The 19,433-nt window shown below is 42.3% G+C and overlaps 2 protein-coding genes across 4 annotated transcripts in view; one reads left to right on the top strand and one right to left on the bottom strand.

Moving 5' to 3' along the window:
• The window catches only part of LOC111871352, a 46,820-nt gene extending 30,680 nt beyond the window's left edge, over positions 1–16,140 (top strand). For both annotated transcript variants that reach the window (XM_023864414.2, XM_023864407.2), the window contains 6 exons: positions 3,189–3,494; positions 4,328–4,480; positions 5,711–5,987; positions 6,793–7,202; positions 11,200–11,391; positions 15,250–16,140. In XM_023864414.2, coding sequence (XP_023720182.1) covers positions 3,189–3,494; positions 4,328–4,480; positions 5,711–5,987; positions 6,793–7,202; positions 11,200–11,391; positions 15,250–15,404 — 1,493 coding nt within the window. In that variant the 3' untranslated portion in view covers positions 15,405–16,140. The remainder of the gene's footprint in view (positions 1–3,188; positions 3,495–4,327; positions 4,481–5,710; positions 5,988–6,792; positions 7,203–11,199; positions 11,392–15,249) is intronic.
• LOC111871363 overlaps positions 1–19,050 on the bottom strand; it is a 130,961-nt gene extending 111,911 nt beyond the window's left edge. Inside the window, exon 1 of one of the 2 annotated variants that reach the window (XM_023864444.2) lies at positions 18,776–19,050. The gene's annotated coding sequence lies outside the window, so the exon portion shown is untranslated. The remainder of the gene's footprint in view (positions 1–18,775) is intronic. The other variant, XM_023864437.2, reaches the window with a different exon arrangement.
• Between the last annotated feature and the right edge of the window lie 383 nt (positions 19,051–19,433).

The following is a 19,433-nucleotide window of genomic DNA, read 5'->3' as shown; positions in this document are numbered from 1 at the left end:
TAGGAGACAGAATTACTCCTTATCTCATTGTTTTGCTAGGAAACTGCGAGAGAAATGTAAATACATATGTATACTTAGCGATGTCGTGTCACAAAAGTGAATGCTGTCGCTGTACTACAAGTTGTGCTTGCATACAACTTTACGTATTTTTAAACAGTAACTACTGTATCCTTGAATGTGATCCCCTGCAGTCTAGTCGAAGCCTGCCGGAATTTAGGAGCAGCTTATTGCCTCCATTTTCAGGATGGAAAATCAAGCCAAGCAAGCAAACAAGCAAGCAAGGCCTTTTTCAGTTACCGTAGTAGGAACTTTAAATTTCACACTTATTTGCCTTTCTTCAGAAAGCAATAAAAAATTACAAACAAACTCCGTGGCCTGTAGTCCGCAAGCGAATTATACCGACCCAGCGACCGCCGCTTGCCGGCGAAGTTAGTGCCAACGTTTGAAGAAAGAGGGTGTCACGTGGTCGGCGCAACGGTTCCAAGAGTATTTAATGGAGAGTATTTAAAAAAAGGGATAATAATAATAATAATAATAATAATAATAATAATAATATCGTTCTCTATTCATCACGGGCTGAACCAAGAGCTCGTTGGCCAGTTACAGGGTGAGCACGAGAAGGAAACAGAATGAACAAACAACAAAGACATGAAAAAATGAAGGAATAAGAGTTAAACTACATCGTGCATTGAATTAATACATAATTTACTAAAAACACGGACAGATTTACAAACTGCACAAGCAAGAACTCACTAAATATTTGGAAACAAGTTAAAATGCGCCTACACATCTAATTATGTGTTGTAGATTTTAAAGTAATTACCCAAAACCACTGAGAGATTTACGAAATGCATCGTCAGCATAGGCATAACTAGCAGAGGCACAATTACTGGAGGAAGTACGGATAATTACATTACAATTCTGCATGTACAATAGCAAAACAGTCCGAACCTGTAAAATGAAGAGGCGTCGGGCCATGAATAAAAATAGAAAACGTCTAAGGAGTAGATATTTTCGGTTTCACTTTCAATATGACTTCATGAAACATGTGACGCAAGAGATATGGCTTATCTCCACGGAAGATGAGATAGTGGACATGACTGAGTCATCCTACTTTGTCAGAGTATAGGAGAGAGTAAGGCTTATAAATATCAATTAGATCGCTTTATATACTAAATCAGATATGGTTTCCTAGCGACGAAAGAAGTGGTCATAGATCGTTTTACGCACTCTGGTTCATATGATCTCCTTCGCAACTACTTCCGATCAGAGTGTCCGCGAGGTCTAATGTATGAACTGCATCCGCTCTCTCGAACACTGGGCTCATTGGTTCCAATCCCACTCAAGGCATGGATGTCTGTCTCCGTTTATTCTGTGTCCGTGTTGTCCTGTGTAGGTAACGGCCTTGCGACGGGCTGATTTCCCGTCCAAGGAGTCCTACCGACTGTCTAAGATTAAGAAACTAGAATGAAACGAGGCGTTTCACGGATGCCCTATGCTCGAACTGGGAGCAACAGGAATAGATAGATTCATTCCAGATCATCAAAGGGAGACCGGTCATAGAGGAACGCACTCTGAGGAAAATAAAAGCCATTTTTAAGAAGGACTACAAGCTCTCGCATTACGCGGAATTTTCCAACTACTCCGTATATTGGATTGAAGGTTTGTCTACTTCATCCATAAGATAACATTTACAGAAATCCAAGGAAAAATATCTCATTAAATCATTATATAAATACCTCTGTATATAATAAAATTATAATGATCTAGTGGAAGCCTATGATTCAGTTAGTCGGGAAGTATTGTACAATATTCTAATAGAGTTTGGGATAATGAAACTAGTTAGGTTGATTAAAATGTGTTTAAACGAAACGTATAGTAAAGTCCGTGTAGGTAAACATTTGTCTGATAAATTTCCTATCCAGAATGGTCTAAAACAAGGAGATGCTTTATCGCCACTCCTATCCAACTTTGCGTTAGAATATGCCATTAGGAAGGTCCAGGGAAACCAGGTGGGACTGAAACTAAACGGGACACATCAGCTGTTGGTCTACGCCGATGATGTGAATCTACTGGGTGATAATGTAGATACCATAAAGAAAAACACACAAACTTTAACTGACGCAAGTAAAGAAGTTGGTCTAGAAGTAAACACAGAGAAAACTAAGTATATGTTGCTGTCTCGTCACCAAAATGCAGGGCAAATTCATGACATAAAGATAGGAAACAGATGTTTTGAAAATGTGGCACAGTTCAGACATTTGGGAACAACGATAACAGACCGAAATCTGATTCAGGAGGAAATTAAATGGAGATTGAATTCGGGTAATGCTTGCTACCATTCAGTCCAGAACCTTTTGTCTTCTCGTCTGCTGTCCAAAANACAGAATATTGGTGGGAAAGCCAGAAGGAAAGGGGCCACAGAGAGACCAAGGCGTAGGTGGGTGAACAATATTTAAATGGATCTTAGAGAGACAGGATGGGATGGTATGGATTGGATTGATCTGGCTCAGGATAGGGACCAGTGGAGGGCTCTTATGAACACGGTAATGAAACTTCGCGTTCCATAAGATGCTGGGAAATTCTTGAGTAGCTGCAGAATTGGCGGCTCCTCCAGATAGGCTCAGCTCCATGAGTAAGTAATTAAGTAATAATAATCTAATGGTCAGAGGTCCTGGCTACAGATCCAGAGGCCCCGGGTTCGATTCTCGGCGGTACCAGATTTTCTGAGATTTAGTTTGTCTGGAACGGGCTTCACTCAGCCTCGTGAGGATAACTGAGGAGCTATTTCAAGGAAATAACGGCTGCGGTCTAGAAAACCGAAATTAACTGCCGTGGGGATTCGTTGAGCTGACCATGCGACACCCTCTGTGTGCTAAAGTTGGTACTAACTTCACCGACAAGCGGCGGTCGCTTGGTCGGTATGGTTCGCTTGAGGACTACAACCACGGAGTTTGTTTTGTTTGTAATGATGTTATATACAGTTATAGTAACACTTTGCGCCTATAGGGCGAAGCACGCTCTGTTTGCAAGTAGTGCTAATTCTGTCTGCAGGTGAATGTGCCAGCAACAGTTTCTTTATCGTCAGATATCACCTTCATTAGACATGCTTATTTGCAAGAGCTTCCATTTCAGTATTGCATGTTTGTTGGACTGGATTCCTTAGTACATAAATTATTACATTTCAGCCGTAGGTTTCAATCTTCAGACTTCCGGGTTAAACTTGGCCATTAATACGTACTTCCGGGAGAGGCGTGGCAAAGCCGTGGGATTTGGCATGACAGCTATGGGCCTAGGTCCAGTGTTCATGCCGCTCGTCATTAGTAAGCTAATGAACGTATATGGAGTTATGGGCACGGCGCTTATACTGGGAGGCCTCTCCTTGCATTCACTCGTAGCTGCACTGCTCCTGCAGCCAGTGAAGTGGCATATGAAACCCAAGGAAGTGACTCTCGAAACGATGGAGGATGCGAGAGAAGAGGACGATGAAATTGGTAAGTAAAAACATGACGATAAATTGTCAGTCAACCGTTTGCTTGCTATAGGCGGCGTCAATAGAAGTCAAGTTATTATTCCGTTCCTCCAGTTAGAGCAATATGTGTCGATAGCTCAAGGTAAGTTTACTCTCATGAAGACGTAAGGAAGCCGAGGTATTGTCCCTAGGCTTTAGGTAGTGAGCAGTGGTTAGCTTCACGTCCCGACTGATTCACCCCTGGTAAGTCCCAGGGGTGGCATGGACGGGGTGGGGAAGAGAAATTTCTGTGTCCCGATTCCTTGGTCGTCCAGTTCGTAACCTAGTCACTATGCTGACTGAGCTATGACGGTTAGCAGTTACCTTTAAATGACGAGGAAATATATCCCTAAGAAAAGGTAGAAAGTGAAGGTGTAATAAAACTATTCTCATACTAAGTTTACCTTGATTTCGAGGATACAAAAATCTAAACACGAAGAAAATTGTAGTTATTTTGTGGCCCTGGTGGAAGTAATGATAAAAGAAATCCAGAATTTAAAAACAAGTTTATCATTATTTCTGTAAAAATTAATACTGTGAGATTATTGATTATATTTTTAATTCAGATAAAAAAGATAATAATAACTATTTAATTAAAAAAAAAATACATGCGTTTGACATCTCTTCCAGGAAGGGCATGTAGCACGCATATAACAGATAACAAATTCATACAAAATTCTGGTCTGAAAATCTGGAGGGAAGAGATCACTTCTCAAGAAGAAATCTGTCCCATGGAATTAGTTAATTAGTTAAATGCGAGCACATGCGATTCTCTTTATCTGGAATTATGAACTGTGATGGATTTCCGTTATGCAGAGAAACGGAAATCGCTCTTCAACGACGAGCCGACGACAAGACGGCATCGGACTATAACAGCAGGATCGTCTATCGACCACGATATCGATACCCACTCAGTGTACGGCTTCGAGACACCTCTTTCAGAACGTCGTCTAACTGGCGGAGTCAGTGGTAAGTCCTGCAGTGTTCTGTACTCTGACATATCAAGGGTTCCCGTGCATGGCTATAGCACTAGTCCGTGATCATGCGAGACGCTCTAACTTCGTAACATTCAAATATCTGCAGCATGTAAAGGGGGATTATGACACCATGACCCACACACCTACCTCTAAAGAATAAGTCTTGCAACTGAAGGGGGGGGGGGAGGTATAAACTGTAGTAGAAAAGGTGAAGGTGAAAAATCACGGGGAAAACCTACAGACAGGAAAACTAAATAATATTTAAAAAACACCCTTCCTCCAAAATAAACTCTGTGGCCTGTAGTCCGCAAGCGAACTATAGAGACCAAGCGACTGCAGCTTGTCGGCGAAGTTAGTGCTAACTTTAGCGGATAGAGGGTGCCACGTGGTCAGTGCAACGGATCCCAACGGCCGTTAATCCTCGGTCTTCTAGACCGGAATCGCTATTTCCTTGAAATAGCTACTCAGTTATCATCACGAGGCTAAGTGAACCCCGTTCCAGTCCCACTATTTCTCAGGAATTTGGTAGCGCCGTTCCTACCTCACAGAAAACACACTGCATCAACAATGTAGAAACTAATAATTTATTGCTATTTTGAGGGAAGAATGATGTATATTATTAACAGGGCCCGGATTTTGATGACATGTCATCTTTTTTCCCTTGTATCCTATGCGATGCTCTTAAATATATAAATCTCGGATATGAGCTGCTGGTTACAGAAATGTAAATTTTATAGGTAATTTTTTTGTCTTCTTTTTACATTTTTAGGTTTAAGGTCATTTTTTCATTTGGGGGGTAATGTTTGGTAAATGTTTGAATTTTTAAGGGTATTTCTTGTCATTTTGGGCCATTTTAGGGAATTTTTCTTCATATGTTTTCTGAAATGTGAATAACATGGAAGCGAAGTGTTCTTTCTTTTCTCCTTTAGGTTATTTTTCTGGATTTTTTCGGTCATTTTGTAGCTTATTTTTTAAATATTTTCAGGTCATCAAAATCCGGGCCCTGGTTATAACCATGAGGAAATTCATTAGTGAATCTGAAGATAAAACCGACAGTTGACAAAGATTAATGAAAATCCATTCATTGATTTCGGATGAAACAAACACATACCCTTTCAGACACATTTGGACATATGAATTGTTAAAATGATAATTTAGAAATGTAAATATTGTTTGTATTATTAGTAGTCTCATAATTGAAACAACTCCTTTTTTTCAACAGCGAGAAGAAGATATTCATTGTCATCTTTCAAACGGAGCACCTCGCACATGGACGACAACCCTACCCGACCGTCAGCTTCCGACGTCAGTTGGTGGGCGTCGGCAGCGTCGCTTGACACAGCACACCTAGGAAGCAATTACAGGATCGACGACAACACGTATCAACTGCTGAGCGAAGTCGACGAAGACGAGGATCGACAAGGAAAGACGAAGGAAAAGAAGGAGCCGGAAACAGGGTCGGATTTGGCTCTGTGTAACAGCAACTGCAATGGGACGGGGTGAGTTGATCGCAATGTCTGCACTCAAGTATGAGCTGGTACACCGAAGAACCTGAATGCGATTGCCGGCAGAGCCATAGAGACCTCTCTTCTCCACAACGTTCAGACCGCCTCAGGGACCAACCCTGTCCACTACACGTTGGGTACAGGGGTCTCTATCCTCTGAGGGTAAAGCAACCGGGGCTTGAAGCTGATCACTCACTGCACTTCGTGCCGAGGATAAAAATGCGGTTTCCCACAGCGGCGGGCAGTGTTCGAGTCCGGGTCAGATCATGTGGGATTCATGGTGGATAAAGTACGGTCCTGGGGCAGGTTTTCTCCGAGTACTTCGGTTTTCGCTGCCAAATCGCATTCCACCGATTGCTCCACAATAATTCAATTCAATTCAATTCTTGGTTTTATTTACGTGCTGTACTCAACAGCTGGTAGCCAATTACAGAGTCAGCACGAGGACAAGTGAAACAATATACAGACAGATTGATGAAAATAGTATAAAAATTCAATTGCAATATGCCCAAGTGAAAGAACACAATTAGATGTTAGAGACGAAACCAAGCAGTGTCTAAGTATAACATATGTCAAAGGTTCTACAAAAGTAAATATATTAATGATGAAGTGATAACAAGTGTCCTGCAAAAACTACATGAACAAATTAAANTCCGTAATAATAATAATAATAATAATAATAATAATAATCTATCATCTGGGGCTGGTACAATAGGTCAAACAGTGGTCGCAGTACCAAATGGACACAGTCTCACCCAACTAAGAATAATAATAATGAAAATACCTTCCAATGTTCCAGGCCGGTGCCCAAGAATGGAAACTTACACGATGACAAAGATTCCACGAAGAAGGAAGAGGAGTCAGAGTCAGAGTCAGAAGAGAAGAAAGAGGAACCTACTTTGTGGCAGCGGTTGGGGAGGAGCATCGTAGCATTCTTTGATCTGGGACTTCTGAAGGATCCAGTCTACGTGAACTTGATGCTTGGGATGTCCCTTGCTATCTGCGCTGAGCTGAACTTCAGTCTCTTGACACCGTTCATTCTCAGCGACCGAGGGTTCGATACTGACCACACTGCCATCATCATGTCTGTGATTGCTGGCCTCGATATCGTGTTCCGGTTTCTGGCACCTTTCTTCAGCGACTACTACAAGATCCAGGCGCGTGTGATGTACATCATTGCACTCATAATGCTCCTGTCCTCGCGAACAGGTGAGGTCACCACAGTGGTAACATCAAGTTTTACATTAGGGATCAAATTTGTACACAAATATATGGCGAAATTGATCCTTATTGGTACAGGTACTGCCCATGCTGTTTGAAGTTCAAATGCAACTTCATCCGGTTTCTTAAATAGTACTTTATTCACAATACTACTACTACTACTACTACTACTACTACTACTACTACTACTACTACTACTACTAGTACTACTGCTACTACTAGCAAAAGAGTTAAAAGATATCTTTGTATGCAGCATCATCATGATCATCATCGTATTAGGTAGGCATATTAGGCCTTTTGGTGGGTGAGATTCTTATGCCATTTCCCAAATGTTTTCTGAAACTTCTCTTGTACGTAACAGCGGGATAAAGAAGCGCAGATTGCAAGCTGCCAGATCATAAACGAAATGGAGACAAGACATACAGACCTACACGTCTCAAAATTCGTACTTGCAACATTTTTTCAGTATGCTGAATATTTAATGAAGTGTAGGAGTGAATATGTCCATTCAATTCTTCTGTGTTTATATAATGTATATTCTCGACGTTTCGGAGGCATATGCTGCTTCCGCTTTCAGAGTCGAAGAGTGTAGGCTGGGTGAATTTCAATGAATATATAGTTTTATGTTTCGAGAGATCCACAGATGAAAGACTGGGGCTTGGTACTGCGTCCTGACCAATATGTTACTGGACTGGAAAATTTCAGGTGAACATGGATGTAGAACGTACCTTCGACACATTGACAACACTGCCCACATCCACACTGTGTAAACATCTAAGAACTGATTTATACTAGGGGGAGGGGGGGAGGAGACTGAGTCTTGTTGGCACTGCGGCCACTGTTTGAACTATTGTACCAGCCCCAGATGATAGATGATTACTATTATTGTTGTGGAACAGTCGGTGGAATGCGAATTGGCAGTGGAAACCGAAGTACTCTGAAAGAACCTGCCCAAGTGCCACTTTGTCCACCACAAATCCCACATGATCTCACCAGGGCTCGAACACTAGCCGCCGCGGTGGGAAGCCGGCGACTAACCGCCTGAGCTATAGCACGGCTTCCTTATTCGACTCACGTGTTTCTTCTGTATCCGCTAAATATTTTTTCATGTCTAGTTTTATCGTTCGCGAATGAATGACGACAAGCGAAACCATCTTCTCCATAGCTTCCGATGTCTCGGGAACAAAATCAGCCGATCTCTTCTCATGCGCCCTTCTCCCGTCTGTACTTTATGAAATGTATTTGTCGGATTTCATACAGATTTTCTTTCTCTGTATATAGATATTAACGTTTCTTTTAGAGACCAGTCCATCATAGGAGTTGAAAGTCAATTAATGCAAAGGTAAAATGAAAAAGAATTGAATGAAAAAGAATAGAGCACGCGCACAGAATCAGACGCAAACATTTCTAAGTTTCCTGGTTACACTGCGTGCGAAGTTTCACAGATACACTACTCCACCAGCGCAGCGAGCCAACCGTTCTTTCGTCTTCGTTGATATCGTACGAACTATTTCAATTCGGGCGTTCGTCGGCCTTCGTTTCCGTTCGTATGGTTTATATGTCTCTATAACATCACCTGCGCTCCAATACGTGACCTGCCCGGTTCTACCGCTCACAAACTGGCACACACTGTTTTAGTTTCCCTTGAAATCGGAAAACTTACATCTGTTCATACGTAAACGTGTCTCAAACTCATTATCGCTCGAATCTTTCATGTAAATCCCCAAGTCTCACTGATTTAACGTAATGTAAACTGTGTACACACTTCCTTATCTTATGAAGAAGTGTAAACACACTGTTGTACAACAAAGACGCAATGAAAGTGACTAGGAACATGCTGAAGAATAAGGTAACTGTAAATATGACGCTGACTGAGCACTACACCAATTAGACGAAAGGAAACTTGGAGGAAAGGCTCCATGCATCATAGATCTTGTCACTGGTTCGAGGTGAATGGTCAGCTTCCCGCTTCAGTTGCTTCAATCCAGAAGAACAGCTCCTCTTACCCAATGGATGGGTGAATGGGTATGCCTGGACTGCATTGCCACATCACACGAAAATCTTACGTGTATCATGGCAAATTCTTACTTACTTACTTACTTACTTACACATGGAGCTGAGCCCTTCTGGAGGAACAGCCAATTGTGCAGCTACTCAAGAATTTCCCAGCATTTTATGGAACCCGAAGGCTCATTGCCGTGTTCACAAGAGCCCTCCAATGGTCCCTATCCTGAGCCAGATCAATCCAATCAATACCATCCCATCCTATCTCTCTAAGATCCATTTTAATATTGCCAACCCACCTACGCCTTGGCCTTCCCAGTGGTCTCCTTCCTTCTGGCTTTCCCACGAATATCCTATACGCATTCCTCGTCTCCCCCATTCGTGCTACATGCCCTGCCCACCTCATCCTCCTTGACTTGATCATTCTAATTATACGTGGAGAAGAGTGCAAGTTATGAAGCTCCTCATTATGCAGTTTTCTCCAACCTCCTGTCACTTCATCTCTCTTCGGTCCAAATATTCTCCTCAACACCCTGTTCTCAAACACCCTCAGTCTATGTTCCTCCCTTAATGTCAGAGACCAAGTTTCATATCCATACAGAACCACAGGCAAAATTATAGTTTTGTATATTTTAATTTTTATGTTTTTGGACGGCAGAAGAGAAGACAAAAGGTTCTGGACTGAGTGGTAGCAAGCATTACCCGGGTCAACTCTCCTCTTAATTTCCTCCTGAATCAGGTTTCGATCTGTTATCGTTGTTCCCAAATATCTGAACTGTGCCACATTTTTAAAACATCTGTTTCCTCTCTTTATGTCATTGCCCTGCATTTTGGTGACGAGACAGCAACATATACTTAGTTCTCTCTGTGTTTACTTCTAGACCAGCCTCTTTACTTGCGTCAATTAAAGTTTGTGTGTTTTTCTTTATGGTATCTACATTATCATGGCAAATTCTACTGTCGTTAATTACTTTATGAATGATTTTTTTTGTTAGGCTGACTGGATGTTTAAAAAATAAATTCAACGTCACAGAAAACACTGCATCTCCATTATAAAAAAATCTAGTTGCTATCATTTATGGACACAATGGCTGCTTTCTATTGACATGAAGAGTACCCTGTAGTCCTTTGAAAGTCAACCGACGTTTCGGAGTAGCATGTCACCTCCATCTTCAGGATCAATGAATAAGTGAAGCAAGAAATCAGGATAAAGCATGTAGCAGGCAAAGAGTGAAGAAGGAGGCGATATGTTACTCCGAAACTTCCGTTGATTTTTGACTGACTACTTGAGGTTATACCTCAGAAACTAGAACTCTTCGTAACATTGCTGTTATATCCTCGGGTCCTCACGCTTTGTGAGTAAACTGTAGGCCAACAGTTCTGCAATGTCAAGGCATAGTTGCCACTGCTTCAAGGGGTTATCGCTGTATACGATACTGGGAATTAAACGAAACGTATTTATAAAATTGTAATTGTAGAAATAATGTTATAATAACAAACCGCAGTACATACTGTTATTTTGTGCGAAAAGCGAAATGACACTAGTCTGCTTCGCACCCAAGGTTGGGTAAGTGTCACTTTGGCTGAGTTGAAGTTTCTTCCTCCCTCCTTTGGCTCTACAGCCCCTATTTTGGCCTTGGACTATCTCCATGAAACTCCCCGTTTCACTTCGGTTTACTAGTCGGTAGGACTCCTTGGGCGGGTGATCAGCTCGTCGCAAGGCACAAACACAGAAAAACGCACATACACAAATACCAAACATCCATGCCCTGAGTGGGATTCGAACCCACGATCTGAACGAACGAAGAAAGTGCATGCCTTAGACCGGTGGGCTGAAGTTAACAAAGGCATGAAAGTATGAAAAGCTCCATAATTTTTTAAAGATGGAATTTATTGACGTCAGACAACTTACAAGATGATGATGATGATCATGATGATACATCATAACCAATGCGCTGAGTAACTGGATTTCTTTCTGCAGCCCTGATATTCTCCCAGTCATTCAAGGCGGTGATTGTGGTGGCTGTAGCTCTAGGGGTGGCCAAAGGAGTGCGTACGGTATACATGACTATTGTTATACCGTGCTACGTCCCCATCGAGCGCCTCGCAGCTGCGTCTGGTATTCAGATGGTCGTCAATGGAGTGCTGCTGATGGCGTTCGGACCTCTTATTGGTGGGTAGCAAACATACAAGTTATTCGTGTTGGTGCTAAACATATATTCACCGATACTCACCAGTGTAGTGTGTATGCTGTATGTCCCAATAGAATACTTGGTTATGTTAAATTTGGTCCTAAAGCATCCATTTCCTACTGGGGCAATTATGTCCGTATGTGTTTCGATAGAGTATTTGAACAGTACTGCTCATGCGCGCTAGGCCTCAAGGTCGAGTATATGCTCTGTTCGTATATGCAGTAGACGTCGATATGTTTTTTTTTATTGCTAGTGGGGTGGGACTATGTCCCTTGTACTGCGGCCATTTCTGGCCTATTGTACCAGCCCCAGATGATAGGTGAGGGTGATTGTGGAGCAATTGGTGGAATGAAGATTGGCAGGGGAAACCGAAGTACTAGGAGAAAACCTGCCCCAGAGCCACTTTGTCCACCACAAATCCCACTTGACGAGACCCGGGATCGAACCCGGGCCGCCACGGTGGTAAGCCAGCGACTAACCGCTTGAGCTATGGCGCGGCTCACGTCGACATGTTTCTTACCGATTATCTGGTTAATATTCCTCTTTAGTATTCGGCAGTTTCCAGGTTCTACCGCAAGCCAGTCGTATTTACTGTGGTACTGCGCGGTTCTTCTCAGACCTTACGAAAATGCTGGTATAGTTTCTTACCTTGAAATTGATCATGATACATCGTTCATAATTCGTTTTTACATTTAGATCCATAGAGCAGAGTCATTATTGAGAATCTAATGATCCATGAGCTAGCCAACAAATTCTCAAATCTTTTACGGAACCCGAAGTTTCATTACTGTGTTCACATGCTCCCGTCACTATCCTGAGCCAGGCAAATCTAATCCCTAACCTTCCACCTGTTTGCTTTGTGATTCATTTTAATATTATACTCTTGCCTATAAATCTGAGAAAGCATTATTTGATATATTAAGAGATGGAATTACAACAGGACCATTATAAGCTTCTATCACTACAGCTTTACCATTTGGCTGGAAGGACTGCCCATTCTACGACACTAGGCCTTGCTCGTCATAAGATGGAAACATCTGAAGTCCGAGTGAGTGGGATTTCAATTGTCGGGGACCATAGGACGAGTAGTTCAGCTTATCACATATGATTCAATCGATCAGACTGTGCCTGATCAATAAAAACAGATAACAAATCACCCCATATGAACTGAGCGCCGTAATACTTTCAAGGTCAGAGTTACATAAACCAAAATGCAGTAAATGAGATTGTGGTAATGACACAGACATCGTACAAAAATATGACGCTAGGATGCCTGAGCGGTATGATATTAAAGGCGTTAGAATTAAGGAATTGTCTGCGAAAACTGGAATGTCAGAACGTCCATTCTCCGGTTAGGGAGCTGAAACCAGGACATCGAAAATAAGAAGCATAAAAGTGGACGTTTTCTAGCAGGTTTCCCACAAAAAAAAATCTTTTATACATTCTCTCACTAATCCTAGATATATGTCTAGCCCATCATGGACTCCTATATTTTACTGTTATGACAAATTAGGTGGCCTCTAGGCCTGTTAGTTAGCATAGTTTATATGGCCTATTCGTTTGGAAACCGGGCACAGGTTTGCCGACCGGAAATATATATTTAACAGGGCCCTTTTTGAATATGTAATAATCACAATTCCCTCCCCCCTTACGGAGCTTGAATGCCATTACTGAGTCCACGAGGGCCCGATACTGGAAGCTATCATGAGACAGGGATAATCTACAGTTTACCTTCCAGCAATATTTCTGTAAACCCCTTTTAATATAATCTTATCATCTAAGTCATGTCTTCCAAATTTTCGCTTGCCTTCAAATTTTGATATATTTTTAAAATATTTTTCATGTTTCTCATATGTGCTGTATGTTCTCCCATCTTCCTCGATTTGATCACAGTCACAATATCTACTGCAGAATATGCGTCTTCATGGCGCAGTGTTTAGTTAATGCAGCATAGGAACAAATTTACTTTACATATTCTGACATTCCTAAAGACTGGCACTACGGGTGTCTGGGCTGTGACGCTGTATAGTTTGACCTACGTATCATTTCGGAAGGAAATGCTGCCTTCTAAACGTTGGTAGTGTAGCCGCCAGCCGACGTACAGCTGCCACGACTGTCACTCGAGCTTGAGTTCTTTATCTCAGGGATACGGGTGCTTCGGATATGGGAGTGGAACTCACTTCGGGGTTAATAAATCAGGGATCTCCAGAACACACCGTGTATTGCAGTTTTATTTTTAATTTTCATAGAGTAATTAATCTTTATATTATTCCTCCGAGTTAGCCGCTCCGTCCATCCTACTCGCTACCCCTACTGTAAAACACTTCTCTGTTCTCTGCCTACATTTCAACAAATGTCCTCCTCCGCTCCCTGTAACCGACTGCCCTCTCTTTACAAGTTCCCCAGTGGGCATAAAACAAAAGAAGAAAATAACAAGAGAAAGCCAAGGGTTGAGCCCCACATCTGTCCTACATTCGTGTTTTTCGAGACGCCCATAAACTTTTGTAGGTCTTCAAGGCACTCGAGCAGGGAACCCAAGACCCCTCCTGGCAGGTCTCGCACAAGGTTTATGACAAAGCAAAGAGGCCACGTTGGGAACAATAGTGGCACCCTATGCCTAAGGAGGACAATAGTTGAATTACAACTAGACGGTCCTGGCATCGTATAGCCCGAGGAGCGTCTTTCATGGTGTGAAACAACGCATGAATTCGTCATGCCCTTAATTAAATAATTTTGGCGGGGGACATGCGGTTACAGTAGTTACGTGTCAAATTATAGGCGTCACATGTCGGAATATTTTTAATCATCGTCGCCCGAGTCTCGATCTGACATATGAAATGAATTACTGTTACTTTCACAACCTCTTCTTGAACACCATTAGTTCGTTCCAACTTTCCTTGTTGTATGAAGTCCAATTTTATATCTATACAAACTAGCTTTAACTCTGTGGCCTGTAGTCCGCAAACGAACTATACCGACCGAGCGACCGCCGTTTGTCGGTGAAGTTAGTGCCAACTTTTGCGGATAGAGGGTGTCACGTGGTCAGCTCAGTGGATCCCACGGCCGTTAGTCTCGGTTTTCTAGACCGGAGCCGCTATATCCATACAAAACAAAAGGTAAAATTATAGACAGTGTCACGTAACTTCGATCAAGGCCCGCATTCTTAGTTAAATCCCGCGCATATCTTGTGGTGGGAGGAGTTTCTTAACACTCGTTCTTCCACTGGCCGACTGTCACTTCTCATACCCTCCACTCCCTTGTCTGAAAATTTTCTTCTGCGCATTCAAGGTTACTCTTGGCCTTGTTCGAAGTTACGTGACACTTGCTATACGGCACTCGTATTGTCAATATTTTGTTACGTGTTTGATATGTAATGTTAAAAATGTGTGTCTATAGGGGGCCCATTGAGCATAGTCTAAAAAATCCGAATTCATATTTAATTTAATAAAAGGAACATGTCATAAATCGTACACTTCGGGTTTATGTGCCAAAAATACGAACCATGGGCCACAGATTGCAATGTATCAAGAGTGTATCCATCAGATTATCCAGGCTTAAATCCATTAAACAAAAGAAGAGGGAGACTCTAATAAATTTCGAAACAGAAAATATGATTAAAATTGTAAAAAAGTGTTTATTTTTAACATTCAAAATGGCAAATCTTTTGTGTGTAATGACTGAACTTGAATGTTCATATAGACATAGGTACGGTATACGTAGCCTATACGAGTATCCAATTCGTAAAGTCGTTCTCCTTGACAATTAAAAACTCGTTTGTTTCTCGTGCGTCACACGGTGCACTCCTAGTGTTAATTTCCTGTTTGGTCTCTTTTCAACAGGTTTGATCCGAGACGTCAGTGGCAGCTACGATTTGTGCATCGGTTTCATAAATCTGCTGACTTTGATGACCCTAATAATGTGGACTGTAGAGATTATAATAACACGTTACCGACATAGGGGTCAGCGGACCACAGACGATAAAGCTGGAGACTAAGGAATATATCTTCAGTCATTTGTCTGCACAACGACCTAGGAGGCTAAATGCGCACTGTGGAGGACTGGCTGTGTTAACTGCTCTGTGCTTGCAATCGATTGTATTCGTGAAATTCCGTGACTGGAAATAGATGTGGATGAAAAGTGTAACTTGCCTCACCTGACGTATATTGGTCACAAATCGCACTGGGTTTAAGAGGAACAAACGCATCATCAGTGATAATTGAGTGCCTGGATAACGAATATATTAGAAATGGTGCAGAAGCGATAAAGTATCTTCGAGTGGCTGAAAGACTGTGAAAAAAAAATCTGTGTTTGTAGTGACAAACTTTGATATTAGAGGCCCCGAATGAAAGCCGCACTATTATGAGCTATGACGCAAATTTAAATTAAATTAAATTAAATTTTAAATTCCGATGCAAGATACTGTACGTAATCAACACTGACATTTTGTTTGTTCATTTGAATTAGTGAAATGCTGTTATGACAACCGACAGCATCACTGTTGTTTAAAAAGAATAACATACATCAGAAATGAAAATCAAATTCTAGTATGAAAATATAAACGGAAGGTACTGCTAGAAATGTCGTGAGAGGAGAGGATAATATTAAAATAGATCTTGAAGAACTGGAGTATGAAACTGTGTAAAATGTGTAACGACAAGGTAAAATGTCGTACTTTTATGAACAAACTGAAACACCTTTGGTTCAATAAAAGCAGAGAATTGCAAAACTAGTTCAGAAATGTTGTATTTTAAAAGTAAAAGTAAAAAGTAAAGGTATCCATGTAACAGGTCGTGAAGGCCCATAGGGTTGTGAGATGTTGAGGTTCCCACATTTTTTAGACAATCGTCTTATAGATGGCGGTAAGGTTGTCAGCCTTACGCGCCGGCCGTCCTTTACCGCCGAGAATATTCCTGGTACTCATTTCTGTTAGAGGCTGAGTCGACCCCAGGGCCGTAATGCGGCTGGAAGGATTAGGTAAATTAAAAATTCCACCTCATTGGGACTTGAACCCGCGACCGTCCGGCTTGTAGCATAATGCCTCAATCAACTACGCTACCGCGTGCCCCAATTTTATATTATAGCGGAAAGAAATGGAATAATTTTTGGGGTGGGGTAAGACTGAGTCCACTTGGTACGTTGGCCACTAACTGGCCTATTGTACCAGCTCCAGATGATAATGAGTGTGGAGCAGTCGGTGGAATGAGGCTTGGCAGAAAAACCCGAAATACTCGGAGGATTCCTGCCCCAGTGCCACTTTGTCCACCACAAATCCCATGTGACCTAACCCGGGCTCGAAAGCAGGCCTCTGCAATGGGAAGCCGGCGACTAACCGCTTCAACCATGACACAGCCAAGGAAATGGCATAGTACGAGCGTATGTATTCTGACGTGTTGCGCTGTGGAGGACATCCCCTTCCCCGCCAGCGGTGACGTAACAACATCGGGCGCAATCGCTGCTACGGTAACAGGTCAGTTAACATTCCGCCCCCCCCCCCACGGTGACGTAGCGGGGGATGCCACGGTTGCTCTGCAGCAGTAAACAACTCCCGACATAGTTGCCCAGCAACACCTGTAAACACGGCGACTAGGCAACAAGGAAGCGAGGCGTTTTCCCGTTGTCTGGCCGAGGGTTTATAAGAGAACTACATAGAAATGATCGAAGCCAAGGCCTTCAGAACATTCATTAGAGTATATTTCCTATTTAAAAGTGAGCGATTGAGCGCTAACATTAAACTGACCCTCAATAAAGCTCTTATTAGATCCGTAATGACTTATGCTAGTCCCGCCTGGGAATTTGCGGCAGACACCCATCTAGTTAAATTGCAGAGCCTGCAAAACAAGGTTCCCCACACCATTGGAAATTTTCCAAGGCGCACTCCGGTCCGCGAGTTGCACATGGCATTCAAAAGTCCATACGTATATGATTACATAACAAAATTATGCAGGCAACAAGCAGAAGTCATGCAAAATCATGCTAATGAGAATGTTCGCAACACTGGACAAGGTGAAACCAGCCACAGACAGTATAAGAGGCTTAAACTTGGCGGCGTTCAGACATACGACCGTTCAAGTGACTAGACTGCCGTGGTAGCGAATACTACTAGAAATAGGGCATAATCTGCTGTACTGAGCCTGGATTGACAGAGGCCTTGTAAATATTGTACATAGAAATAGGAATTAAGATTAAATTTGTAAATATATGTAAATACTGACAATGGGCTTACTAACACAGACTATGACTGATAAATGACATACCCGACCTCTCGTCAGAGAGGGCGCCCCAAATGAACAGGACAGTAACTTTCACATAAAAAAAATCTGGTCATGAGCCCCAGTCGGGGCTCGACACCAAGACAGAGAGACTGACGGACCGTCAGTCGCAATGTGACTTTGACTTGACAAGACTTACTGACTGACAGGCCTTAAGTCGCTATGTGACTTTGACTTTGAAGGGAAGTCTGAAATCTGAGACAGTAAAATATGTTCTCGAGTCTCAAGAGACTCAGACCCGAGAAAGACTACGCTGGCAAGACCCAGCAGCATGTAAAAAAGACAGATCCGTCCTCTCGTCAGAGAGGGCGCCCCACAAAAAACAAAACCGTAACGTTCAACAGTAATAAATATCTGATCATGAGTCCCAGACGGGGCTCGAAACCAATATTTACTGACTGACTTACCATCAGTCGCATTATGATTTGGACTTGGACTAACAAGTTAGTTAAAATGTAGCACCCGCCGAAAACAGCTGAAATATAGCAGCAGTCGCGAGAAGACCCGAACGCGTTGTTAGAAGATTTTATAGTGAGCGATAACTGAGAAGTCAGCAAGTGAAGACTTATTGTGTGACTTCAGGATCGTATGCTGTAATACAGTTATATTGGGAGTGTGTAATTAAGAGAGACTTGTATAGGTTCCGCGTTATAAATACGTGAAGACAGAGTGACTAGATTATTGTGTAGGGTTTATAAATTGGGTAAACCCGCAACTGTGCTATAATTATTTGTAGCTAAGACTTGTAGGTTGTTACATAAACCAATTAACAATCTGAACGGCGTCTTCAGTAGCAAAATACGTTACAGTATTGAACATGAAACCTTTCACACACGGGGCGTTTAAACTCCTTTGGATGAAATTTAAAGTGACAGTTCTAATTGTACCAGACTATAAAAATATACCTCGTCGCTGTTTATTTACGTACCTCAATTAAACAAAAACACGATAATAGGGGAAGGAGCACCCCATACTCCGAAAAAAACTTCATACTATTTCGGCCAAATTGCAGTTGTTTGTTTGCCCCAGTTTAATCATTATTATTTTTTAAAAATTACCCACGGAAAATTATATATTTTAAGAAAATAATACTTACATAAAATTGTGGCTGTGTTCTCCTTCAATGCCGACTGAAGCTACACTTGCAGTCCCACCCCATGTTTCACATCACCCCTAATTATGATTCTGCTCCGTGACCTTCAGGCATCGGGCTTCATCCAGGAAAGACTCAGTTTCATTCGTTTCAGTAACCACACTGCAGTTGGGGGAAGTCTGCTTCTTTGCCGTAGAGCACGTTACGCACCGAGAACCCCGAGTGCTCTAGCACTGAAGTACAGTCAGTTATGGTCGCAGCTGGGGTTTGGTATGTCACAGCTCGACGCATGTTACAATATAGACTGCAGTCACATTTCTTGCAACGGTACATTTTTTTTTTCATTGGGTTCTTCATTTAGTGGGAAGAGAATTTCGCTCAAGGAGAAGGGGGGTAAAGAAGGGACGACACTATAATTAAAAAATAATGTTTGCCGATGTAATTAATAATACTGGGTATTAAGTTTCCAGTGATATGGCCGCGCCATAGCTCAAGCGGTTAGTCGCTGGTTTCCCACCGCGGCGGCCCGAGTTCGATCCCGGGTCTGGTCAAGTGGGATTTGTGGTGGACAAAGTGGCGGTGAGGTGGGTTTTCTACGAGGACCTCGGTTTCCCCTGACAATCTTCGTTCCACCAAATTCTCCATTATCATAATCACCCGG

The sequence above is a fragment of the Cryptotermes secundus genome, unplaced genomic scaffold (assembly GCF_002891405.2).
Source record: "Cryptotermes secundus unplaced genomic scaffold, Csec_1.0 scaffold152, whole genome shotgun sequence".
Classification (NCBI taxonomy): Eukaryota; Metazoa; Arthropoda; class Insecta; order Blattodea; family Kalotermitidae; genus Cryptotermes; species Cryptotermes secundus.
This window is presented reverse-complemented; position numbering and strand designations above follow the sequence as displayed.